Source organism: Danio aesculapii, chromosome 24, assembly GCF_903798145.1.
Source record: "Danio aesculapii chromosome 24, fDanAes4.1, whole genome shotgun sequence".
NCBI lineage: Eukaryota > Metazoa > Chordata > Actinopteri > Cypriniformes > Danionidae > Danio > Danio aesculapii.
In genome coordinates, this window is record NC_079458.1 from 15,336,256 (window position 1) to 15,363,745 (window position 27,490).

General features: G+C 36.0%; 2 protein-coding genes across 4 annotated transcripts in view; one reads left to right on the forward strand and one right to left on the reverse strand.

The window, feature by feature from the left end:
* si:ch211-230g15.5 (polyhomeotic-like protein 3) overlaps positions 1-24,205 on the reverse strand; it is a 32,070-nt gene extending 7,865 nt beyond the window's left edge. Inside the window, exons 1-11 of one of the 3 annotated variants that reach the window (XM_056450558.1) lie at positions 24,177-24,205; positions 16,006-16,215; positions 10,788-10,877; positions 10,529-10,678; positions 8,033-8,170; positions 7,704-7,950; positions 4,582-5,411; positions 2,734-2,893; positions 2,347-2,597; positions 2,065-2,206; positions 1,008-1,122 (exon numbers count right to left, since the gene is read on the reverse strand). In XM_056450558.1, the coding sequence (XP_056306533.1) occupies positions 1,008-1,122; positions 2,065-2,206; positions 2,347-2,597; positions 2,734-2,893; positions 4,582-5,411; positions 7,704-7,950; positions 8,033-8,170; positions 10,529-10,678; positions 10,788-10,877; positions 16,006-16,188 (2,306 nt within the window). In that variant the 5' untranslated portion in view covers positions 16,189-16,215; positions 24,177-24,205. Of the gene's footprint in view, positions 1-1,007; positions 1,123-2,064; positions 2,207-2,346; positions 2,598-2,733; positions 2,894-4,581; positions 5,412-7,703; positions 7,951-8,032; positions 8,171-10,528; positions 10,679-10,787; positions 10,878-16,005; positions 16,216-20,503; positions 20,585-24,176 lie in introns of those variants that run through there. The other 2 variants (XM_056450557.1, XM_056450559.1) reach the window with 2 other exon arrangements.
* On the forward strand, positions 23,057-27,338 carry zgc:194621 (uncharacterized protein LOC795037 homolog). The gene is made up of 5 exons (XM_056450560.1): positions 23,057-23,574; positions 23,735-23,793; positions 25,603-25,686; positions 26,144-26,217; positions 27,068-27,338. The coding sequence occupies exons 1-5, from the start codon at positions 23,264-23,266 to the stop codon at positions 27,083-27,085; spliced, it is 546 nt and encodes a 181-aa protein (XP_056306535.1). The 5' UTR covers positions 23,057-23,263; the 3' UTR covers positions 27,086-27,338.
* Positions 27,339-27,490: the final 152 nt, after the last annotated feature.

Below are 27,490 nucleotides of genomic sequence, written 5' to 3' on the forward strand. Positions count from 1 at the left end.
TGTTCAAAAAAAAAAGAAAGACAAACAGGTTTGGAACAAGTGAATGACGAGAGAATTTTAAGTTTTGGCCTTTTTAATCTTTTTTTTATTTATTTTTTTTATAATTATTTTTTAGAGGGTTTTCACCTTTAATTGAAAGGGACAGTGGAGGTTACAGTCAGGAAAGTATAGGGAGCAGAGAGAGAGGGAAAGGGTCGGCAAAGGACCTCAAGCCTGGAATCGAACTTGGGTCGCCGTGAGCACCATGCTATATGTCGGCACACTTAACCACAAGGCTATTGGTGCCGACTGAATTATCTCTTTAAGTCTTTTCAATATGTTAAGCTGCTATGATCAACCCATTGTAATGTTTTTCAGTGAATATTACTGAAAGTGCTGCAGTTTATTTTGTATTGTTAGAAGTTAAAAGTAACTTCAAAGTAAAGTAATAAGTAATCTGATTACTTTTTATATTATGTAATTAGTAATGTAATCAGATTGTCCAGTAGTAGTCAGTAATTTTTAATCTATTACTTTTTAAAAGTAACTTACATTGCTTAAAATATGCCCTTTTGTGCAAAACTAAAAAGACACTCATTTAGATTTGGAACAACTCAATTTTTTTTGCTTAAAAGTATTTTTGTTTCCTGTTTTTAATAAATAAATTCTGCTTGGTCTTATAGTTGTTAAAATGCAATAGCATTCAAATAGTTATGAGGTGTCCAAACACTCTTTTTTGCGGTCACCGTAAACATGCATGCATGTTAAACTGCTAATGCAAATATCCGTTTCATCAGCACACAAAGTCTCCATCTGAGTAACCCTGACAAGCTGTTACAATTAACAGTTTCAGATACATGCAGGAAATCAAGCTCAGGCCCTTCCTGGTGTGGTTTCTGACTCCACAAGTAACAAACTATGTTTCTTTTGTTTGTGCACATTTGATTCATTATAGTGGAAGTCATATTAATGGGCAGTTTATTGAACTCTGTCAGGAGTTTTATTTATGTAATTTAAGGGCGGTTTACCTCTTGGCACAGGATTTGGAACAGAAGCGTTTGGAGCGGGGGAATGTTTGGGCTGTGCCTTTCCTCTTGCAAAACTGGCACTGCAGAACAAGCTTGTGTGCCCGTCCAACCCCATCTATAGGGAGAAAAATAGAAGAACATTCAAAAGCTTTCATTTTGTTAAGATTTTATATTTAATCAAATACTGTAGAAAATGTCAAGTTTTAATTATAAACCATGTATGCTGTTGTTTATGCTACGGCTACAAGGCTAAATAGAGTTTTCCTCTATGATAATGCTGAAATGTTTTATTACAATTTTTTGTAGATATGCTCATGCTACACTGTTCTGATCAAAGCCTTGTTTGCAGCTATAAAAATGTAAATGCTGCAATATTTTGACCTAAAACATTGTCTGCAGCTATGCTAATGCTAACATGTTCTAATCAAAGCCTTGTTTGCAGCTATAAAAATGTAAATGCTGGAACATTCTGACCTTATACATTGTTTGTAGCTATGCTAATGCTAAAATAACCTGATTTAAAACCTTGTTTGCAGCTATAAAAATGCACATGCTGCAATATTCTGACCCAAAACATTGTTTGCAACTATGCTAATGCTATACTAATCAAAGCCTTGTTTGCAGCTACGTTAATGCTAATAGGGTACTATTCTTATCCCAAACGTTGTTATTCATTGCTAATGCTATTTAATTGGTGTGCTTATTGAATTCACACCACTAAAACAAACATTTCTTATATACGAAAACTTGTAACTGACCATGCTAATACATCTCTTAGAATACCTTGTGTGCTGCAATGCTAGTATTAGGTTTTTCAAGTATAAAAATTCAAAATGGACACAATTATTATAATTAACAGTTATATCTTCATCATTACTGAATGAAAGATTTGGAATGGTGTTTTGCATGTGATGTGTGTCCTTACTGCTGTGCTAATTTTACAACCCCCTAATCATCATCATATATTGTTTAGTTTATGATTAATAACTATGTGATTTGTACTGTAGATCTTGCAATAAACAGCAAATTCTAGTTTAAAGAAGTGTGTTTTACTTACTACTGTTTGCAACCCCATCCTCATCATCTGAGTCTGTGGAGTCCTCTGGAGGTTCTGAACCAGAAGGGATGAGTCCTGGTTCTTTTACTCCATTAACCCCAGACTCCTGGACAGGACCCACCATCAGAGATGACCTGCTCACCTAAAATATTAATAATGTGAAATATTATTATAGTTGAAACATGCAGACTTGGCGTCCAAGAAACATCGTAATTCATATGATAATCAAGTAAACCATGCAACATTCACATCTAAGCAGTGGCTGACAGATATTTTGTTTACCGGAAATGGCTCCAGTCCCTCCTGTATGATAAATCCCTCCACCAGGTGCGTAAGGACCAAAGGTTTGGGTGCTCCTGATGCTTGCTGAGCCTCTGTGGTCTTCATCTGACTAACGGCGGAAGACTGAACTGGTGGTCCTTCCAGCACCGGATGAAACTTAGGAGGAAAGCAGCTGTCCACAGGGGACATATCTAACGGCTGAGCGATGGAGGACTGGATGGGTGACATGTCAGACGAGAGGCTGGAGATTGCTAGAATGATGGAGATGGATATTACCAACAGTGACAATGACAAGATTAACCTGAGGACATCTGAGGAAACATGAGAGGCAGTACACTTGAGCAAAAGCCTCCACTCATATATACCTCTATTAAAGACTTTGTGTACCTGAGTGATTGTCTGACTGGATGGATGTTTCCTCACACTGGTCATCTTTCTCCGCTGGCCATGGTGCGACTGAGGGCGAGTGTGTCTCATTCTTCTGTGAAGTCTTTATTTGGCCATCAGTCCTCGAATTCTCCGTGAAGACTATCATCTTGTTCAAGACCTAAAATGCAGGGATTGTATACATATTTCAGCATTACTGCAAAACAGTGTGATTGTAGAATCAAGATATTTTTATAGTTATATAGTTGATTGGATTTCTCAATGCATATATTCACACTGGCAGTTTGGTTCTATTGAGGTGCTTTTCCACTGAATGGTACGGCGGGGTTCTGATTGGTATGGCTCACCTTTGGGTATTTCCACTGCGTTCTGTACCTATTACCTGGTACTTTTTTTAGTACCACCTCCGGTGAGGTTCAGTGTGAGCCAAACCTTTACCACAACATAATGTACACACACTGCTAATCACGATTGATCAGGGAAATCATTACTATCTGGAAGTGCAACACCAAACCCAGTAAATTCAAATATTCAGCAGCAACCACTGCTCAAGAGCACCATTTCATCAGTAGCATCCATTGCCACTGTGTTCTGGGTTGGTTTGTGTTGTGTCTTTGTTTAAGTTACATTTATGATGATGCCACAACAGTAGAGGCAGCACAACTGTAGTGAGATTCGCTCCCTCTTTAAGCAGTACTAAACTGCAGTGGAAATGCTAACCGAGCTGAGCAATACCAAACTGAGGCATGCCATGCCAAACTGTAATGTACAGCAGTGGAAAAGTCCTATTGGTACGTTTGGTACAGTCCTGATTCACTAATTGTTCTCATTGGAACTTGCCAAACATCCAAACGTATGTGTGAGCTGGACATGCTGTTGTGCTTACATATGTGATATGAAACAGCCATATCACCCTGCAGCCCAAGACCGGTTACTCACTGAAGCCAAACAGGGCTGAGCCTTGTCAGCACCTGGATGGGAGACCACATGGGAAAGCTAGGTTGCTGTAGGAAATGGTGTTAGTGAGGCCAACAGGGGGCGCTCAATCTGCGGTCTGTGTGAGTACTAATTCTCCAGTATAGTAAAATGGACACCATACTGTCAGTGAGCGCCGTCTTTCGAATAATAATGTTAAAGCGAGATCCTGACTCCTTGTGGTTATTAAAAATCCCAAGGCACTTCTCGTAAAGAGTAGAGGTGTAACCCCATTGTCCTTGCCAAATTCCCTCCATTGGCCCTTACCCATCATGGCCTCCCAAACATCCCCATCCACCAAATTGGCTCTATAACTGTCTGTCCAATCTCCCATAGCTGGTGTATGGTGAGCGCACTGGCACCATTGTCCTGTAGCTGCTGTCGCATCATCCAAGTGGATGCTGCACACTGATGCTGGTGTGGAGAGACCCTCCTCCCATGATTGTGAAGCACTTTGGGTGTATGGCCATATATAAATACACATTACATTACATGACGATATTTGTACGAATCAGTTGAGAAATTATGAAGAGCTCATAATTTGTAATGAAGTTAAAACAGTGACACTAATGAAGATCTTCTCCAAGGAAACTATCAGCAACATTGTAACTACGTCAATTAATAAATAGGTGTGGTTGTGCATTCTTTCTTTTCATGTTCGGATCTTATGTCTTTTCAGCCATCTATGTTCACTTATTCAAATGAGCCAGACTAATAGAGCAATCGCTCCATTTTAATCAAACCAAACCTGCCAAGTGTGAACACATCCTAAATGTCACTGGCCATTATAAAGCCCATATTAGCCAGCTGCTAAAGGTTAGCTTCTTTGAAATGGAACATAAGAGCTTTGAGATTTGCACATCTTTTAATTACCTTCTCAGAAGTTTCGCTTGGCAGCTGATTCACAGCTTGCGGCATTTTCTTTTGGGGTGCTGGACATTTCAGATCTTGAGGAGTCTGTTCCGGTACATTTCCCAGCTTTTGTTCTTCCTTCCTGTCTTTTGGCTCTTTCGATGTTTCTGTGGTTTGTGTGGGACTCTGTGAGGTCAAAGGGGACTGTGGCGGTGCAAGAATGCTGCTGGTAGACACAAGGGGCAGCACTGGAGACGGAGGGGATGCTCTTTGAGGAGACGCTAGTGGAGGGGTGGTGATGAGAGGAGTGGCCACTGTGGTTTGTCTGGAGGGCGACAGCTGCACCAGCTGTGGACAAGTATTTGAAGTCAGGAGCGGCTGGGTAGGGCACTCTGGTTTGGCAAGCACAGGTGAGAGGAGCGGTTTGGACTGGATGAGATCATGGGGCGGGGACACAGTGGCTGTCTTCGATTGGCCGTTGGTGCACTGGGCTGATGCAGAGGACAATGCAATTCTCAGCAGCTGTTTTGTAGCCAGTAAGGAGCCACCGGGAGAGGAAGACCTCAAGGGCAAAGTCAGGGTTGGGGGTGTGAGATGAGCCCTTGCAGGTGAGGGAACTGTGATAGACACTGAAGCGCTCTGTGTCGATATGCTTTGGGATGCCTGGGTGGACGGGCAGCGCTTTAACTCTGGAAGAGGCTTCTTTGGTGTGGCGGGGGGAGAGTTAGGTGGTGTGTGTCTCTGATTGAAGGGGTGCTGGGGGATGCTGATCTGGCTGTGGGGCCTTTTGAGACTGCTGCTGTTCAGCTTCTGTTTCGCTAAGGCATGGGCCTGTGCAGATGCATACAGGGCTGGAAAAAAAAAAAAAAAGAGGAGATTTGAGTGGATTTTCTCACACTAAGGGCAAGGTTGACTTAACAGGCAAATTAGCAGAAGACTGCAATTCCATAAACGCACTGTAGAAGGAGTGTAAGGGTGCTTTCAAATCTGTTTTGTGTTTCACACCGATTCATTTGGTCCAGACCAAGGGCAACAAATGATACATTGTAGCATATTTCTGCCGTTTTTGGGTCCTTTTCACACCACACTGATTGCTTTGGTCCGAACCAGTTGAAAAGAACCAAAATGCAGTCATGTGACAAACTCCACAAGGGTCACATGTCAAATCCTTCAAAAAATTACTTTTATTTATAGTGGCAGTTTGCATAGAACATGTTATATCGAACAGAAACATGTCACATTAACACAAAACAGATTTTTTAATAGTTATTATTGAGTCAAATTTACAAGTCTTTGACTTGAATGAATTTGCACTGCTATTTATATTTGCTTATCAATCATCATAAAAAACAATCAAATAATCCCTTAAAATATAATAATAACAATGATGTAATAATTTTTACAGTTCAGAATGGAAAAGATATTGTCTGATAGAAAAAATCTTGTATTCACACATTAAAAATAATTCCTAAAGTTTACTATTCAGTCAAATTTACAATAATCTAATTTGCACTCCTTTTAGAATATTCAGATCAATCATCATAAAACTTGATAAAACCACAAATCTTTGATAAAAGAACTTTTTAAAGTGGACGTATGCATGGAAAATATATTCTATGACAAAAATTAACACAATTAACCAGCAATTATTAAATAATTTGAGTCAAATTCACAACAATCTCATTTGTGCTTGTATTAATATGCTCATATCAACCATTATAAAGCTATGAGATAAAAGGGAAGAATCTTAGTCTTTGTTATTCCAAGTCATTTTATTATGAGAGTGTGTTAATGTGAACAATGAACCTGAAAATAAAGTTATATTAATATCAACAGCAACACTCTTGCAAAATACCCAGCTAATTCAGTCGTTGCCTAACAACAGCTTCTTGTCAACAAAAAGGCAGTGCGGTGCACCGAACGCGCTATATGCGTTGAGAGGCGCCTCTTTTGAATGGTTTACTAACGGCCGCGTGCGTTTTACGCGCTGCTTATGTGGCCTGCGCGCCTCGCGTTTTGCTAGTCACTCTCAGTTGAAAAAAGTCAACTCTGAGTGGATAAGCGCGTTATGTCACTCGCGTCTGTTTCATTCTCCAATCAAATGACAGCAGGGGCTGGGATTCCGTTGAGGTGCCTGCAGTGTTTATGTTGTCAAGACAACAAGGGAGACTTTTGAAGATGGAAAGACTTGTGGTTGCTGTTCTAAGTTATCCAGAGCTGCTGTATTGAATATCACATTATTCGATATTAATTAATATAATTAATTAATATTATTATTGATGCTATTCATCCAAACTTAATAAAGTTAAAAAGTTGACACTGACAATTCACTAACTAAAAAAAACTCCATAATAAACAACACACTCTACCAAGAGCAGTACATATTTACATAGTGCCACAAACAAGCAGAGCAGTTAACCTCACCGCTTTGACTCACCCTGTTCAAACTGGAACACTTACCTCCCTAAACCTCACTTCCACCTGGGTCACGGCACCAGTTTCAACACTTTGCTTCAAATGTTATGCATTTTGTATGCTAAGACCTTCAGAATTGCAATTTGTAAATGATTTTAGCAAAAGAAAGTTTGTGATGTTTTCCTGCAGTTTTCCTTTTTTTCTGCTATTAAGGCTTTAAAACAGGGTTGTCCAAACTCGGTCAGGGAGGGCCGGTGTCCTGCATAGTTTAGCTCCAACTTCCTTCAACACACCTCTCTGGAAGTTTCTAGTATACCTAGAAAGAGCTTGATTAGCTGGTTTAGGTGTGTTTATATGGGGTTGGAACTAAAATATGCAAGACACCAGCCCTCCCTCAGAGTTTGAAGACCCCTGCTTTAATATAAAAACATCTCTTCTCTGTATTTGTGTTTAGTTTTTGTAATCAAGCAAAGAATAATTCATATAATGATTTTAATTATCAGCCTACATCTCGGTCTTCTGCTTCTAAATAAAAAGTGATATTGATTATTAGGTTATCAGCCAATATTTCGGATATATAGAGAAATGTATACATGCATTTTTTGAAGCAGCTTTTGGAAACTTTCTTTAAAAACTCTTCCTTTAAAAATCTTCAAATTTTAACAGTGGTGTATTGGTAAATCTGAATAATCCACTATTGACATGTACGTATGTATATCTTAACTTACATGGTGGTGGAACTGTAAGATGTCGAACAGGTGTTTTCGTTTGAGCTGTTTGAGATGTCGGGCTTTCTGACTTGGTGGCTCCATCCTTCCCAGGAGCATTCGCTGGCTGGCTTGGTCTTAGATGGAAGTTTGGTATCCTTGGGCATGAAAGCGGTGGAGGCTGGCTTGACGTTGTGGGCTTTAGTGGCAGGTTTGGAGGGATGGTAAGAGTTCCAGGTGGAGGTGGACGGATAGTCAAACTCTGGAGCTGAAAGAACAAGAGAAATATTGATGACATGCATTTGGAAAAACGCCACTGTTATCACTTGAGCGTATATAATGGAGCTCACCTGTGTGGAGGGAAACCGAGGTGAGGAAGAGGAAGGGGTGGAGGAAGAGGAGGAGGAAGAGGAGAAGGAGGAGGAAGAGGAGGAGAAGGAGGAGGAGAGGGCAGGTACATCAGGCCGCACAGCAGACGTTAGAATCAACTGCCAGATGGCAAGCACAGAGAAAGAGAGAATTGAAAAAGAGAAGGTAAAACGATAAAGAAAAAAGTCCCAGTGGTGCAAAATAGAAGGCTGTTACTTCCTGCCTGTTGAGCTTCTGCAGTGTAGGTGTGATGGTGAACTTCACAGCACAGTGAAAAGCTTTTCATGTGGTCGAGTAAAGTCTGTCCTCATCAGAGATGTGCAGGCGTGCATTGAGCGCAGACCTCTACACACTAACCCTCCGTTTGCTTAAGCCAGCTGGTCACATTAGAGCAGGAGCTCTGAAGAAATAGAACCTGGAGACTCTGCTTATGTGTACACAGCACATTCATGCTTCAGTCTGTAGCATATTAGGAAGGACTGCGAGTAAACAGTGCAGTGGGTCACAGGACAGACGTCTAGGACCGCATTCACTTAGAGTAGAGAAACGAGCAAGTTTCCATCCGAGTGTGAAAGGGGGGATGCTTCTATTGCATTATGGGTATAGGTAAAGTACATGTTGATCTACAGACAATAAAAAAAACTCCTAAGATTGAAGGCTAGAAACAGGTTTTTTCTTACATAGTTGAAGTCAGAATTATTAGTCCTCCAGTTAAATTTTAATTCTTTTATATTTTTTCCTTAATTTCTGTTTAACAGAGAGACTTTTAGACACATTTCCAAACATAATAGTTGTAATAACTAATTTCTAATAACTGATTTCTTTTATCTTTGCCATGATAAATACATAATATTTTTCAAGGCTTAACTGAGTTAATTAGGTTAACTAGGCAGGTTAGGGAAATAAGGCAAGTTATTGTATAATGATGGTTTGTTCTGTAGACTATCGAAAAAAATATTGCTTAAGGAGGCTAATAATATTGACCACATAAAACATTTGCAAAAAAAAAGTCATCACTTTCTAATAAACTGATGCCAAATATCAAAAAGTAATATTAAATTTGCTGTGGTAGAAGCCACTGTGAGCCTTTTTATTATATAATTTTAAATTACTTGCACCTCAGGCCCAATCCCAATTCTACCCCTTAGCCCTTCCCCTTATCCCAACCTTATCCCTTATTTTGCGGTATGGGTAGGGGTGTCCCAATTCTCTTTAGCTTGAAGACGTAGGGCTAAGGGGAAGGGCTAAATAGCCCTTGAAACTGAGATTTTTCAGGACGACACTCAAAACCAAGGTGTACGAAAATTTCTCAAAATACATCATCAATGGCAGCATGGCTGCAAATGGAAGGATATGCACAAATTAATAATTTGTCATTATTACGAATTTTTACAACAAACAAGCACATGTTTTAATACCTTCATAACGGCGTTCATGGTTTACTGTCATGCTTTAAAAAAAAACGCTAAAATAAAAATGCTAAATTTCGCTATAGTCCCTAATAATAACTCTTTTATAGCAGTCCCACAACATTCTGTCACTCGATGACCCTCGAATACCCTGTCAGAAAAGTCTAGTGGCTGGGAATGAGCTTTTTTACAGTGTCTGCTATAACGTTAATGTTGATTTTGTGTGTGTTTACATGGCTGAATATGGCCATGGTGTAAATACACACTACAGTTACAATCTTATTGCCTCATTATATCCTTATGATAACATGATATTGTTGCCTTTAATGATTTCCTGAAGATAAATACCAAAAAATGGAATAACTACAGCAGTCGCCGTCGTGGATCTCATATGAAGCAAGAAACTGCTTTGACATACAGTATGCTGACGTGTGCAGGTGTAGTAGTGTTGTCCCATTTCTTAGTGGTAAATTTTGTAGCCCTTTCCCTACACACTCTGTTTCAAGGACTAAGCGGAAGGGGAAGGGGTAAGGGTAAACAGAATTGGGATTGGGCTTAAATGCAATGAAAGTGTAGTGGCTTTAGGAGAGTTCTAGAAGGTAACAACATCAAACCACTTTAATGACAGACTTTGACTAAAAGGTGTATTATGATGACAAAAACAACACTTCAGATGTTTTACAATGTAAAACATAGAGGTTTGTCCATTAATGCTATCCCATCACATGATCTGTTAAAACAAAATCCTATTACTTTTTTAATTCACATAATCAAATTTATTCGTTAAATGTGTTTCCATTGTAGTTTATGCACATTTTTTACCCTACTCAGTTGAGCGCATACGTTTTGTATGCGCATTTTCAAAAGCATTTTTATGCGATAATGCTAATGCACATATAATAAGTGGATGAAAACATAGCTACGGTGTGTAAGCTCTATAAAAATAGCAATACAAATGGAAAGCAAACACAAAAAAATGCTAAATGAAAATCCAAATTGACTCCTAGACAGTAGGTGGCGCTGGCATTTTCCTTTGTAAATGCTGCAGAGTAGCACAGGTTGTCTTACCATCTGGGCCCTCAGGAGCATCTGAGCCTGACTGGTGGTCGGACTCTTTCCCAGAAGCAGCGTTTGCGGAGAGATTTTGTGCACCGCCGTCACAGCACTCTGACCTCCTCTAACAAGAGCTGTTGATCCTGGAGTGTTAGGCAGAGAAATCTGATGGCGGAGGAGACAAAATAAAAAAACAAAGGGAGAGGAACGTCCCTGTGAGTATATATGGGCTTTTATTTTTCAAGCAGGTGCTTTTATTTTGAAGAAAACGCACCGTTTTAGGGGTTTGCTGTGACGATGAGGCTTGGCTGACTCGCTCACTGGGTGAAAAGGAAGGTGCCAGCCGATCCCCAGACAGATTGATCTGAAGGAGGAGTTGGACATATCATGGTAGGTGATTTATTTCATTGAAGAAAGACGAAAAACAATAGAAACAAAGTATTCCAATGACGAAAAGTTGTAAAATATACAGTTATTAGTATGTTTTATAAACTTTTATTAATGATGTTTTTCTCTTAATGTATTATTATTATATTTATTACTTTATTATAGTATTTACATTGAATCTTTTGGCAGATGCTTTTATTTGAAAGCTAGTTAGTCCAGTGCTGTATATAAACTACGTACTAAGGCTGCACAATATATCGTTTCAACATCGATATCGCAATGTGTATATCCACAATAGTCAAATTGCAGAATATGCAATCTTGCGATAGGATTATAGTTGATTATAACCAATGCAGAGTTTAATCATAATGGAGTAAAAGTTTATCATCTGCATGCATTTGTAAAGAGATAGTTCCCCAAAAAATTTATCTTTCCTCACCATTTTCATTTCACCCTTCATTTCTTTGAAACATTTGCGAGTTTCTTTTTTATGTTGAACACAGAAGGAAGTGTTTGATAACTCATAAATGTTTGAAACCTGTGAAGGGTGAGTAAATAAGAAGTAAATCTTCATTTTTGGGTGAACTATCCCTTTAAGGCATGCGAACATTTCAATAGTTCAGAGTTTAAATCATCCAGCTACAAGAAACTGTAATGTTTGTAACTTTTATAGGGATTACATGCAAGACTATGCAGTATTGATTATTCAATATCTGTACATCAATACTGCTAGACTCTCCAGAAAACTATTATTCATTTTTATCTTTGCTTTATTGTATTGATCTATGCTTGAAATGTATTTGTTATATATTATTTGCAGTTGAAAATATTTTTATATACCTTACAAAATCACCCTAATTATCTGAAATTAAGAATACTTTCCTAGTAAATCTGTTTAAGTCATCTGGTGAAGTTGTATTTGCATCGCAATATACACTGCAGAAATACAAAAAAAAAAAAAAAAAACTTGGAAATTCTCAGTTTTTACAATTTTCTAGTTTCATGTTTGAGTAAAACCATCGTTCTACAAACTATTTATTTCTTATGCATTTAAAATACAAATGTTATGAACTAGTACATAATATCAAAATGGATGACGTGCTCAGACATGTTAACGTATATTATTTTTTGAATAACATAAAATAATAATAATAATAATAATAATAATAATAATAATAATAATAATAATCCCTTACATTTATTTAGCGCTTTTCTAGACACTCAAAGCGCTTTACACATTTTTGGGGAGGAATCTCTTTATCCACCACAAGTGTGCAGCATCCACCTTGATGACCATATTGGGCCAGATTGCACACCATACACCAGCTGATTGGTGGAGAGCAGTGATGAAGCCAATTATGATATGGGGACGGTTAGGAGGGCATGATGGACAGAGGCCAGTGGGGAAATTCGGCCAGCATGCATGGGTTAAACCCCTACACTTTTTCGAAAGACATCCTGGGAATTTTCAGGACCTTAGTTTTATGTCTCATCCTGAAAGACGGCGGTCACTGAGGAGTATAGAGTCCCCATCAATATGCTAGGGTGTTAGGACCCACACAGACCACAGGTTAAACACCTCCTGCTGGTCTCAATAACACGACTTCAGGCAGCAACCTAGCTTTCCCATGTGGTCTCCCATCCAGGTACTGACTGTGCGCAGCCCTGCTTAGCTTCAGTGGGCGACCATGTGAGAGTTGCAGAGAGCTTCAATGAAAACATTTGTTATTTCTAAACAATTGTTACTTTCTACAAAAGCCTCTAAATGACAATGTTTTCATTTAAAATATGGAGGACATGTTATCAGATCTTTATAGAATAAAACAATTATTAACATTTTGCTCAAACTCACACAGAGTAAATCCAGTAAAAGAACCACTAAAGAGAGTAAAAGTGAAAGCGAACAATGACCACCCTTTTATTTTGGCTCACTGCCACTTCAGGAACTTTAGCATAAACTTTTCATTTACAAATAGTGAAATAGCAGCAAATGGAAAATGATATTGAATAGCGATTAAAATCCTTAATACATTCAAATAAATATTATTTGTCATGTTTCACACACTTTGACTGCAGCATTGCAGTGAATATTTAGAACATCCTGTGGTAAAAGAAGGTCACCGACCACCGCTGCTTTTTCAGATCTGCACAGGTTGGATAGTTAAAAACGTTATTGCTCCATTGAGAAAATTCGGTGAAAAGTAATGATCAGAATATCACTTCAAATACTCTGTCAGACACTTGTTTGAAGTGTCACTTAGTCAACTACAGGTGACTTAAATACAGTGGTGTAAAGTAACAAATTATAAATACTCAAACTACTGTTATTGAGTAGTTTTTCCTCAGGGATTGTAATTTACCAAGTAGTTTTAAAAATGTGTACTTTTACTGTACAATTTTAGTGCTGTATTGGTACTTTTACTCCACTACTTTCCTTCAATCTGCAGTCACTACTTTATTTTTTTTCTTGTCTATGGGATTGGCCAAAGTAGAACAAATCCTGTGATTCCTGTCTAATCAATTCACACATAGAAACCAAATTGTACCATACTGAACTACCTCTAGACATGGGTCCTATATAAATGCAGCTAACCATGTCAATGCATTAAAAGTGTCCAATACGACATCCAAAATCCTCACATGCAATAACCCAGAGACTGTTTAAACTGGATGACGGATGTATGATGGCTGAAACGGCCTTAAACAATAACTAAATGAACTACAGAATGTTACGTTTTCAAACACATGCTCGCACAAATTGCATGTAAACATATTAGACTTTAACAGTGTATTACTCACTACTCTTGAGTATTTTTAAAAGTGCTACTTCTTACTCATACTTTGAGTAATATTTTATATATATTTTATATATTTTAATATATTTACTCCACTTGCACTAAATGTTTGGGCAAGTAATAGTACTTTTACTTGAGTAAGATTTTTCAGTACTCTGTCCACCACTGCTTAAATACAGACATATAAAATTAGCACGCAGCCATATCTGAAAACAGAAGCCTGTCACAAAGTACAGTAGTCTGTTGATATATTTAAATGTCCACTGATATATTTAAAAATGTCTTACATTTAAGATGTACAAAAATATAATTTTTGCTCCTGTGAAAAGCTCTGGTTATGACAGTAGTACAGGATTAACATTTACATTCAATTGTTTTTGTTGAAGAACAATAGTAGCAAGTCAGTAAAACAACAACATCACATTTGCAAGTGCCAGTTTATATAACACAGTAAAGTAGGCAGGTTTTTAAAACTTATTGTTGACAAAATGTTTCCTGAAAGCTATTTGAGTTAGGAATGTACTGAATAAAAAAACAAAAATGACTTAAAAATTTGGCGACATGGTAGCTCAGTGGTTAGCATTGTCACCTGACAGCAAAGGGTTGCTGGTTCGAGTCCTGGCTGGGTCAGTTGGCATTTCTGTGTGGAGTGTGCATGTTCTTCCCATGTTTACGTGGGTCCAAAGACATGCGGTGTATTGAGTAAACTACATTGGTTGTAGTGTATGTGTGTGTGAATTTGAGAGTGTATGGTGTTTCCCAGTACTGGGTTGCAGCTGGAAGGGAATCCACTGTGTAAAAACATATGCTGGATAAGTTGGCGGTTCATTTCGCTGAGGCGACCTCTAATAAATAAAGGGACTAAGCCGAAGGAAAATAAATGAATGGCTTAAAAATTACTCAACTAAGTTTGTCATTTTACTTTTGTTTTACTCATTTGATGCTTGTTTTAAGTACATTTTACTCTCTTTTGTATGTTTAATTCAATACTTATTTATAATATTATTTAGAATATTTATTTATAATATTCAATAAGTATTAAATATTAAATAAGTACTAAATAAAGTCATGCTTTTAAACATTTAAGTAAACAACACAGTAGATTTTTGTTGGTCAATATGACACACCAACACTACTGAGGTACTTAACTTCAATATTTGGTTCACAATACACAATGAAGCAACAATCAATGTTTTTTTGATCATGAATGTGTCATTTTGATCACAAAACGATCTCCAGAGATGTCAAAAAACAGTAAGCGACAACACCCAACAACACAAGCAAATGACAAATCAATGGAAATACACTTGTCAAAATAATGAAACTCCTCAGTGCAGGATTGAAACACCAGCATCAGAAATTAAGTAGATTTAACTTTCTTAAAATGTTCTTACTTTTAGATTTCCTCATTGTATTTCAATTCCAAGTAAAAATATTTACAAGTTTCTAATTAAACTAAATTCCTCAATGTGGAAATAACATGTCATTGCTGTATTAATTCATGAATATTTTTCATTCTGTACTATTAATCTTATTTTACTCTTTTGGTTAAAGATCTTCCCAGAGACTTCCCAGCTCAACTAAATTATTTAAAGGAATAGTTCACTCAGAATGAAAATTATGTCTCGTTCCAAACCTGTTTAAAATTTCTTTCTTCTGTTAAACATAAAGGTAGACATTTTAAAGAATGTTGGAGCCAGTAGCCATTGACTTCCAAAGATTTTTTTGTTCCTCTATTATGGATGTCAATGACTCATGATTTCCAACAATCTTCAAAGTATCTTTTTCTGTTGTTCATTCATTCATTTTCTTTTTGGCTCAGTCCCTTTATTAATCTGGGGTCACCACAGTGGAATGAACCGCCAACTTATCCAGCATTTCTTTTACGCAGCGGATGCCCTTCCAGCTGCAACCCATCACTGGGAAACACCCATACACATACACTATGGACAATTTAGCCTACCCAATTCACCTATACACCTGGAGGAAACCCACACGAACACAGGGAAAACATGCAAACTCCACACAGAAATGCCAACTGACCCAGCGACCTTCTTGCTGTGAGGCGATTGTGCTACTCACTGCGCCACCATGTCACCTTTCTTCTGTTGTGTCCAAAATAAAATAAAAAAACTATCCCACAAAAGTTTTTAACCACATGAGGGAGAGTAAATGTACAGTTTTTTTTTGGATGAACTATCCCTTCAAAGTTATTACATACATTTTCTCTGTAGCATTCATACTCTTCCTTTTCATGTCTGTATCCAATCGCTAACAGAGCTGGTTTGGTAACAAAGAGCAAACTCATACCTGCACCACTTTTCTGTTGGTTGGAGATGGCTGGTTGTGGAAGGTGGTCACAGTCGTGAGCGCAGGAGGAGATTTCGGGGTGCCATTGGCCTGATGGGAAGGGTTCACCGCTGTGGTGCTCGTGGTGTTGACTGTGCTCTTTGTTTGACTGGGTTCTGCTTTCGTTTGGGGCTCCTTGTCCATTGTTCCACAGAATCTGGACACAAGAAGCTGAAAGAAAGTTCATCATGAATATGCACGTCTACTAAAACTACCACAAGCTAAACAATATTAGTAAAAGTCCCCATCTCAGTGCAATTGACAGTAGTAACAGATATATTATCTACAGAAGTTCATGCCAAGGTAATTTGTCTATGGACTCAAGCTGAACATGCAAATTTCCAACAGTTTTAATGTATTTGCTTACAGGGCCTGTCTTGTGACCTTGTAAGAAGAAACTTAAGTCAACCAAACAGTTTGAAATAAACTCTGCTTATGCACAAGATGACAAAGAAAAACTAGAAACCTTGAGGTCTACTGAATTTGACTAATTGTTTGGCACCCATAACGCTTTGTGACATAAAAAAGTCCATATACATGAGTTATACTGCTACATTTGTAATTATAATAACTATATAACAAAAAGCTCTTTTGCATTCATATCTTCATGTTCCTCGCTTTTCCAGATATTTTTTCCTCATGTAAAATATTAAAATATAAAACACAAATTAGGAGATAAACATTTTTTCAATAAGGTTTCCACTTTTTTGCCAACTTTAGTTAACATGAACAATATTTCTGAATTTGAGTTCATCTCAGCATTATATAAAGTTGAAGTCAGATTTATTAGCCCCCCTTTGAATTTTTTTTCTTTGTTCAATATTTCCCAAATGATGTTTAACAGAGCGAAGAAATTTTCACAGTATGTCTGATAATATTTTGTCTCCTGGAGAAAGTCTTATTTGTTTCATTTCGGCTAGAATAAAAGCAGTTTTTAAGTTTTTTAAAACCATTTTAATGTCTAAATTATTAGCCCCTTTAAGCTATTTTTTTCAATAGTCTACAGAACAAACCACTGTTATACAATAACTTGCCTAATTACCCTAACCTGCCTAGTTAACCTAATTAACCTAGTTAAGCCTTTAAATGTCACTTTAAGCTGTATAGAAGTGTCTTGAAAAATATCTAGTCAAATATTATTTACTGTCATCATGACAAAGATAAAATAAATCAGTTATTAGAAATGAGTTATTAAAACTATTATGTTTAGATATGCGTTTAAAAAAATCTCTCCGTTAAACAGAAATCAAGGAAAAAAATAAACAGCGGGCTAATAATTCAGGGGGGGCTAATAATTCTGACTTCAACTGTATATATAGGATCAGAAGTAAACATTAGTTGATGAACCTAACATGCTATAAATAACATAATGTAAATAAAATACAGTGTTCTTAATTGGTTCATATTCCTTGAAGAATTCCTTGAGTAAATAATACCAGAGTTTCTGTAGGTTTCACAAAGTTAAATTTAAGACATTTTTAAAACCATTATGAATTCAATTTTAGACTCATACAGGGCTAAATGCTATGGAGTTTTTCTAATGGCCCAAATTAATTTTTTTTATTTGACCTATCAAACAAATATTTAATTTAATACATTTAATAGTACAATAATAATTATTATTTAATCATAAAAAGTTTTTTGTTTTTTCTTATCAACATACTTTAAATAATAACTAAAAACAAGCAAGCTCTAGTTTTTATACACACACACTTGTTTTTAACAACTGTTCTTTAAAATAAAACATTTATTTATTTATTTTAATAACAACAATAAACTAAACATATGCACAAATATCTGTCCAGGTCAGTGTCCTCAGAGGTAAATACATGGAGAACTATAAAACAAATGTTATTGTAAGAAAAATAATTAAAAAGTTATGCTAAATAGAGTTAAAAATAACATTTTTAAATAAAAAGTTATAAGTTTTATTGAGGTGGAATGTCAGTGATGGCCAGATTTGAATAGCTATACGTGAACAAAGGAAAATTAAGACCTGTTTTAAAAAGATTCAGCAAATGTAAGACTTTTTAAAGCTTAAAATTTTGTTTTTCAAGATTTAAGACATTTTAAGACTCCGTGAATACCCTGTAATGTGTTTCATTCTGTTTTTTAACAGTGCATCAGGTTTAAATTAGGTTGTATATTAAATCAAAAGGTACTGTTTTTCTATCAGAAAATAACATTTTAATCTGATTCTAAATCAGTGGGATATATAAATATGTAACAACAGGATTCTGCAAATCAATAGCAGACAAACAAGCAGTTTCCTGATTCAGCTATCATACAGTTCCAAATGCTGTCGTAAATGTGTAATAAAAAGGTTGAAGTTTACAAAAACAAATGCTAAACTGAACAAAGCATACCTATACTATGAACATAGTTTACCTATAACGGCCTACACTGGAAAACAACAACTATATGTATTAGGCAAGGGGCAATATCTTGTTTCTAGGCTTACCGCGGTTTGGAAAAATCAAGGTATTAAAACTACAAAAATATTGTTATACCATTCCTAAGGTATATGTAAAGGTTTTTAAAGTGTTTTTTTCATGTATTGTAAAGAAATCAGTTTTTGAAACTAATAAAAATAGTAGAAGTCATTGATTTATTTAAATGATTTAGCCTGACATGTTTACTGTTCCACAATATTATACATTTTTCCTAAAATAAAATATATCGTGTTCAACGGGGAAAAAAGTTTTTTTTTTACCAAGACATTTAAAAAGAACTTATTTTAGAGTAATAATCACAATACAGTGTAACCATGATATTTTTATCCAAGGTTATCATACCATCAGAAACTTATACTGGCCCATGACTAATATGTATGCTACCATCTTTAAGACAAAACTTTCAATTCAAATAAATGCAACTTAAATATTTCAAAAAATCTTTTGTGGAAAAATGTTGAAATATGAACAACGGAGAAAACGCATTCAAATAAAAAAAAAAGATCAATTTTACATGTTTAAATGATTAACGTGTTATTTCTGACAAAAACCGAGTGGTTTGTATAGCAGGGATCTTTAAATATTCATCAAATGATTCCTATTCTGTTCTTATTAAATGCACAGAAATTATGTAAAGCTGTATCACATTTAACATTCCTATGTTATGAAGAGCTACAAAACTCCTTTTCGACTTTGACCCACGTATTGTAAAACATTTGTGTAAAAGACAACAGACTGAAAATGACATTAAACCAATATTCCATCTGAATAAACTTACACATTTATATATTCTGTTTAACAAAGTAACATTTCAGCTGTAAATTACATCCTCAGCCACATACATCACCATAGAACCACAAAAATGTTATTTAGTTTATTTCTTTTGTGTTTTTGCCTTTAATTCAAATCAATGCTTAATATATTACTTTACAAATGTGCAACCCATATCATGTGTGTTTGTGTTTATGTGCTTTGCATTAGTAGATCAATATATGAACATCACGTGATTTATTAATTCAGTTAGCAAGTAAATAAAGCACAGAAACCACCAAAACACGTCCCGTAGCGCTTGAAATGTCATCACTGTGTTTTTAAGTTCATACAACCACATGCACGTTTTTGCTTTTGACGCAAGTAACCCAAATTGTACTGTGTGTTATTATTGGAGCTCACACCAGGCCGCGGCTAAACAAAAACGAAGCATATGAGCATTTCTGCTAAAAACAAGACACACGGGCTACATTAATAACGTGATATTGCGCCATGCCTGTACCGTAACCACGACTAACGCTCTGCCCTTTGTCTCATACGAGCCATAGGCATAAAAATCCCGGGTGTAAATGAAGCATTGGTGTAGTTATTGAGCGTAAAGGTTGAACAGACTCTCGGTGTGATAACCGTGAAAGCTGGACGACATTAATGGACACATAGCAAGAAGCGCGGCGCGCACAGGTGCCAGAAAGCCACGCGTGTTTTCAATGTTTATGCGCGAGCCGCAGTCATTTGTGAATAAATACCCACTGTGATTCCCAAAAACATCCCCGTGTTTGTCGTAGCATCACGACGGCCTATACGGGGGCTGCCGAATTCGCACTAAAAACAAACGCACAGGTCGTACTGGAAGCCCGCTAAACACGACAGTGTAGGAGCATTTGCATCCAATGTTCATTATTTTGGTCATATATTGAAAATGGGCGTGTGTTCGTGCGGTGACAGCTAGAGCCCCCTGCGCGTCCCTGAAGACCTGCACTTCCCTAAATGATGGCGCGTCGTCATAGATATATAAAAGCGGCTGCCTTTTACCGAGTGCACGAAAATGTACACGGCGACAAATCAGCGTAACTTGCCGCGATTCGAAATACACAAAATGAAAGTCAAAAGGGAAAATGATGATGCTCTCTGTGCGCGAGCGTGCGCGCTCCTCCCTTCCAACCGAGCCGGTCGCAGAGCTTGCCAAAACATGCATCTTTTTGTGACTAATAAATGGCCGTGGATGGTAATCCTACCTGTCCGAAGTCAACGATGTAGATCTCCCATCACACGCTGACCGTTTTCAGCGACTGCTACAATCCCGTCATGTCCTAATGCGTCAAAGGTAAAAGTAGAGACCGATAGAAATTCATCAGGGCGGCGAATGTTAGAGCACCGCTTACAGTGTAGGAGGACCGCGCGCTTCTGCTTTTCACAATATACGAGGAAATATCTGTGCACTTTGCAGCAGCTTTAAATGCTTGCATTTGTGTGCACACAATCTTAATAAATACAGGCGCCAGAGAAATAAAAAGAGGGTTTTATAGTGATGCCGCAGAACTTTGTAGTTCAACAAAGTAGGCTACTTTTGTGTGAAAAGTTTTTCAGGAAACTATCTTTTTAATGTGAAAAAAACATTTTCATAATCTGAAAATCACTTTTCTACTAAAGAACCTTGAAAATCATTCGAGATACCCTTTAAGCAGTGTGCGAATTACACATTGATTACTGTGGGGGTTTTCCTTAGTATAATACATGCTTCAGTGAATCAAATTTATAAATGTATTTAAGTAAGGATATTTAGTGACTATTTTAGAGGTTATTGTAGGTCAAACTACACATATTAAGTGTACAATTTGTCTTTTTTGCAGATATAAAAACCTATTTTACAAGAAACCTGGTTTGTGAATACTTTTGATGTCATGGGGGGTCATTAATTAGAGGGGCCAATCCCCCCCCCCAAACCCTCCTGCAATTCGCATCCTGACTTTAAGCATTACAAGAAACTGTCAGGCACACAATTTCAAATTTAACAGGAACCTTAAACACAGGAGTTCAAAGAGTATCATTAAAAATCACTTTTATTTTCTTTGTAGATATGAATATATATATTTAGAAATAAACTGCATGTTAAAAGTATATTTTAAGTGGAACCTTTATCTTCCTTATGTAAAACTAAATACAATACATTCACAAGTAAAAACCAATGTTCCAAACTATGTACAGTGAATTAGCCATATAGCTGTGATTATTTTAATATTTGCATGTGCTATAGGAAAGGAACGTTCCACTATTCATGGGGGCGCCCGCTTTGAAAAAAGTAATAACGTTAAATTCCTAACTGTTATAGACAGATTCTACAACATATGATAGAAAATGTATAAAAGAGCTATATAATTATTGCAGGCTTCTTGGCATTGGCCGGGGCCCCCTCTCCGGGGCCCTAAGCGGCTGCTTACCTCACCCCTGTTCATCACAAAAAAGCCATCGCAGTTTCAAGCATTTTATATTTGTAAAATCAAAATTATTTAAAACATATACAGTGCTTTTCCCAGTGATGGGTTGCGGCTGGAAGGGCATCAGCTGCGTGAAAACGTGCTGGATAAGTTGCCGGTTTATTTCGCTGTGACGACCCCAGATTAATAAAGGGACTAAGCCGAAAAGAAAATGAATGAGTTAATATACAGTGCTCTGCATGATTGAGTACACCCTATTTTGAAAATGAATATTTTTATCCATTTCTCAATAATAGAGGCAATGTATTTTGTGCAATTCAACAAAAATGATTTATTAAACAGATATATTTGTTAAAATAATAATTTAGTCACCAAACATATTTAGAAATTTAAAATCAATACAATTAAATTCAAGCAAAATATTGCAAAAATAATAAATTACTACCTATAAAATTTCAACAAAATTTATATATATATATATATATATATATATATATATATATATATATATATATATATATATATATATATATATATATATATATATATTGCTTCTCTTGATTTTTTCTCTTTTTTTACAATTATATTGAATATTTTTCTAACATATAAATTTGGGTGTACTAGTTTTTGGACTGTTATTTTGTTAGAAGCTACAAATTTGGCTTCAGAGCAATGTATTTGCACAAATATAACATTGTATAGCTTCCTATATTGGGAATTTTATTTTATGGTTATTATGCAGTTATTTTTTACTATACTTTTACAACTTTTAAAAGTATAGCCTAGCTTAGTCTAAAAAAATGCAAAAAATGACAACACAAATCCACTTTCCTTTGCTTAAAAACTAGTAACTAAGTAACACATTTAGGTTTTTTTAAGTGACTTAAGATTTTAATCTATTAGCTTACTTTTAAATGGAACTGCCCAACACTGCACAATCGCTAAAAGTCAAGCAGGATTGCAACAACCCATCACTGGGAAACACCCATACACTCTTACATTCACATGCATAGACTACGGCCAACTTAGCTTATTCAATTCATCTATACCACATGTCTTTGGACTGTGGAGGAAACCGGAGCACCTGGAGGAAACCCACACCAACAAGGGGAGAACATGCAAACTCCACACAGAAATACCAACTGGCCCAGCCGGGGCTCAAACCAGTGACCTTCTTCAGCATTTCAAATCAATACTGATTCTGTTATTCATTAGTATAACGTTAGTAGCATAGACTGTAAATAGGTTAGTAGTAGCATCACAAAGTAGCATGTTGTTGCGGTAGTATTGGTTACTGGGCCTGGTTACTAGGTTACCGTGAGGTCACCACATTGGCCAGTGTGCCTTGAGCTCATTAATCGGATCACACGAGGTTGCGGGTTTGTCCACAAAACCCAACACGCACGACTTTGAGACTTTCTCTTATATCTCTCTGATTCTAGTTCGTCTAAATGAAAACATCGAATTTATCTCGCTGGTTGAAACCGGTACATTCAAGAAAGGGATATTTGTTCGGTTAAAGATAGGTGAATGGCTCAATGATAACATATCATTGTAAATATGCCGGACACGAGAGTTCTAAAACCGAAACCCGTTGCAACGAAAGCCAAGCATCCGAACAAGAAAGCGAATCCAGCTGAAACAACACCCGCAGTGAGAACGGGAGATGCTGCTCACCGCAAAAACAGGGCATCGAGCTGCCCAAGATGCACCCATCACACGGAGTACAAACCCAAAACAACGGAGAGAAGCAATAAAGCGATTAAAACGAAACCGGCCGAGACTTCACCGGGGACAAACCCGTCAAAATGTGCACCGAAGGAACAGCCAATGCCAAAAACATATTCTCATGCGCTTTATGAATTCCACAGGTAGGACTGCTATAGTGGCCTCAGAAACATATGGTGGATCAGGACTTAATCCAAGCAGCAGCATTAAACTGTGGTTAATTGCCATAGTAAATGATTTAGAGCTTGCTTTGTTTATTCAAATGGCTTTTGGTATATTGACTATTTTCTGTTTTTGTGACAGTCAGAAAGCGTTCACAGTATTTGCACCAAATCCAAAGAAAAGGCAAGATATTCAGCAAAGTAGGTATAATGTTACTTAGTTTTCTTTCTTTCTTAAAAATGAAGGTGTGAAAAAGAAGAATCTTTAACTCTCTTATGTATGTACTCTGTTAGGGATGTTTTCATCCACTCTGGGGTGATTTTAGGTCTTAATTTATAACCACATTATAACCACATTTTTTAAAATGACAAAACCATGACACCCTATAATCATGCAGTTTTAATTGTTGGTGATTTTACCTGTTGGGATGAGGTAAAATTTGTCATTTTTACTGTTGATTATCAGTTGGCCCCATTAACCCTTTAGATAGGCCTGTGCAAAACAAGCTTAGTTTCTGGATTTTACATGGAGTAAAACAGCAAATTAAAGTGTGTTTATGTGAGAGTGACCTTTGCGCACTTACCTTTATGTGTCTGAGAAAATCAAAATAGGCATCTCAGCTCTCAGAACTACATGGAGCAAACAAAAACAAAGTCTGTGTGTTTATGCACCATTAAATGTGGTTATAATGAAAGTCAATGAGGCAAAAACAGCCACCAACAGTAAATTAGGGAGAAAAAATGAAAATCTAACAATGCCTCACAGCCAATGTTGTTACTAATCGTTCACATGTCCAAGACTGTGATTGACTGTAAAAAAATAAATCCAGTCCACAATTACTTTTTTATTGAAAATGCGTCATTTTGTGTTTTTGCACCAAATCAATGACATCATTTGTGAACTTGGCAATTAAAGAGTTAAAAAATCCTGTAATTTTCTAAACAATTTAGTAGTTTTGATCAGGACTGAAGTTGATTAACAGATTTATGCAAGAAAAAAAAGAGAGAAAAACAAATTCATCTGATGCATTTTTACAGTAGTTTAATTCAGTGAATGTTTTCATCCCGAACATAACAAAAGGGTAGTAAATTTACACAAGGGTTTAAGTCCATATAAGAATTCCACTCAAATTGTTCCAAACCAGTTTGAGCTTTTCTGTTGAAGACTGAAGATGAAGAATGAATGAAGATGTTTTGAAGAACGTTGGAAAGCAGCAACCATTGACTTTAATATATATATATATATATATATATATATTTCTAATATGGATTTCAAAGACTGCTGGTTTCCAACATTCTTCAGAATATCTTATATTGTGCCCAACAGAAAGAAACTCATAAACATTTAGAACCACTTGAGTGTGAGTATATGGTAATGAAATAATGTTCATTTTTGTGTGAACTGTCCCTTTAAACGTAATCATTTCTCTAAAGTGTTTCATTATTAGACTTATCCTTTATCAAGTCTTTTAGTGTAGTTCTCAATAAAAATGTCCCCTAATTATTAGTTTTGAAAGTAATATTTTTAATGTAGTTGGTATTTATATTTAAATATAATTACATTTATTTCCCAGTGATGGGTTGCAGCTGGAAGGGCATTCGCTGTGTAAAACAAATGTTGAATAAGTTTGCAGTTCATTCTGGTGTGGCGACCCCAGATTAATAAAGGGTTCGAAGCCGAAAAGAAAATGAATGAATAAATAATTACATTTACATTTTTTTTTGAATAATCTAGCTCTAATTATCAAGGTTTGTGTTTGTTTTTCACAAATTAAAGACATTAAAAAGTGAATCAGAACAGAAAGTCAAAACATTTTGCCATATTTTTGCTTTGTCTTCAATATAAAATTACATCCTCAAATCAACATATATTTACATGAGATTCCAACACTGAAGTTCTGACAAAATGACCAAAATAAAAGTTTGTTTTAAAAAAATGTAGCTTGTTTAAATCATGGAAGGTTAAAGCTGTCGTGAAGGTTAAACACTCACTGACTCACTGTTTAACAGAAGCGGAAGCAGAACTGGCAGCTCTGGAGGATCTGCGCTTGAGTCGGGCCATGGGTTATATTTCCATATCTCCTAGTACTGTGGGTAAGTGAGTCATTCAACCAAACAAGTCAGAAAACAAATTTGAGAAGCTTGCTGATGAGTCTGTTTGAAGAAACACGAAATAAATCTTTTAATACAACCACTAGAGGGAGCTATACACGCAAAAATAAAACCATGACAAATACTTGAAGAGAAAGTTCACCAAAAATAAAAAAATATCCTTTTAATTTACTCACCCTCAGGACATCCAAGAAGTATGTGATGTTTTTTTTAGTAGAAGCTTTTATTAGATTAAACAATGGTCTTTGGGGACTCATAAATTGCAAGTTAATGTTACTTTCTTAAATAATATATATATTAAAAAAAGCAATATCTGGATTATGACATTTTTTGACAGACATGTTTTTCAATGAGTAAATATACTATACTGTACATGAATATTTCTCATTGAAGATAATAATTCTTAGTCTTTGTTTAACCATACTTGCCACTTCTGCAGGTGGATGCTTAACTCTGGAAGAGGTCAGGGCAAAGCAACAACAAGACATGCAAATCAAGAGAAGACAAAAGCAGGTGAGACCATAAGAAAGATGAGGAACTTGAAAGTTCTCCAAAATGAGAATTTGATATCACCACACTATGGTGTAGTGATGAATATAGATATTTTATATTATATATATTACTCCTACAAAAACAAGTTAGAATGGTGAATGCTTGCATTTTACACTAATTTCTTGCCACTCCAAAGGAAAATTTCTTAATTTTTGGTTTCTAAATTTACTGGTATTAGAAATGTTTTGTGATCCGAGTAAATGACTTCACATTTTAATAGTACTGGTTTTTTAAAAATGACAGCATTTGAAAAAAAACTGTATTTTCTGATTTGTATTGAGACCAATCTAATACACACTGTAAGAAATGCTGGGCTCCACACAATTCATTCATGTTGCCCCAATACAAATAGATTAAGTTAACTTAATAAATTTAAGTGGATTTTACATAAAACGATTAAATTGTCCTATAAAAATCCTAATATTTTTGTTGTTTCAGTTCATTTTAAATAAGTTTAAAATAAAGTTTTAAATAAATTAAGTTAAATAAGTTTGAACAAGCAAGAAAAAGGTGTGTGTGTGTGTGTGTGTGCGTGCAAAACTGTGAACTGCATTTGTTGTCACTGTATCAGCGTGGTGGCTTTAATATTGATTTCCATTCTCTAGCCTATATGCTAAACAAATGGATGTAGAAAGTTTTCACTCACCAATTGCTAATATAAAAATGTCAAGTCAAACATTAAGCAATTTTGAGACAGAAAAATGTAAATAGTGCTTCCTTTAAAACATGTTATCTTTGTTGTATGAAATCATTATTATGGTGTACATTATAAGTATGAAGATCTCATGATTGTCTTTTTTCTCCCTTTCAGGTTAAAAATGTGTTTTAGAAACTTCTCAAGCTGTGCAAGAACAAAGCTAGACCAGTTAGAAAACTGCTGACAACGGAACTTTGTATTTCCATTTACTTTGCGTTTAAGTTTAAAAAATGCAGCTAAACTCATTGGACATCCTGATGTGACCTTATGTCTTAAATTAATATTGACCAATATTTGTGAAAATGTAAAGCGTATCAGTCTGGGTGGTGTCATGGTGTGATAGAAGGATAATATACTGACAAACAATGTAAAGTGGCGATCAAGACTAAAGGAAATTTTATTTTCATTGCTCAAAATATGAATTATTTTATGTTTACACTATATACCATGGATTTAAAACTAATTGTATACAATTATTATACTGTGTTTCACAAAATAACCAAGTCACTTCAACAAAAACAATTATTTATAGCTGAA

Coding starts and splice junctions, on each gene's coding strand:
- zgc:194621 (XM_056450560.1), top strand. CDS start 23,264: ATGCCGGACACGAGAGTTCTAAAACCGAAACCCGTTGCAACGAAAGCC. Junction 23,575..23,734: donor GCGCTTTATGAATTCCACAG/GTAGGACTGCTA, acceptor TTTTTGTGACAG/TCAGAAAGCGTTCACAGTAT. Junction 25,687..26,143: donor CATATCTCCTAGTACTGTGG/GTAAGTGAGTCA, acceptor CCACTTCTGCAG/GTGGATGCTTAACTCTGGAA.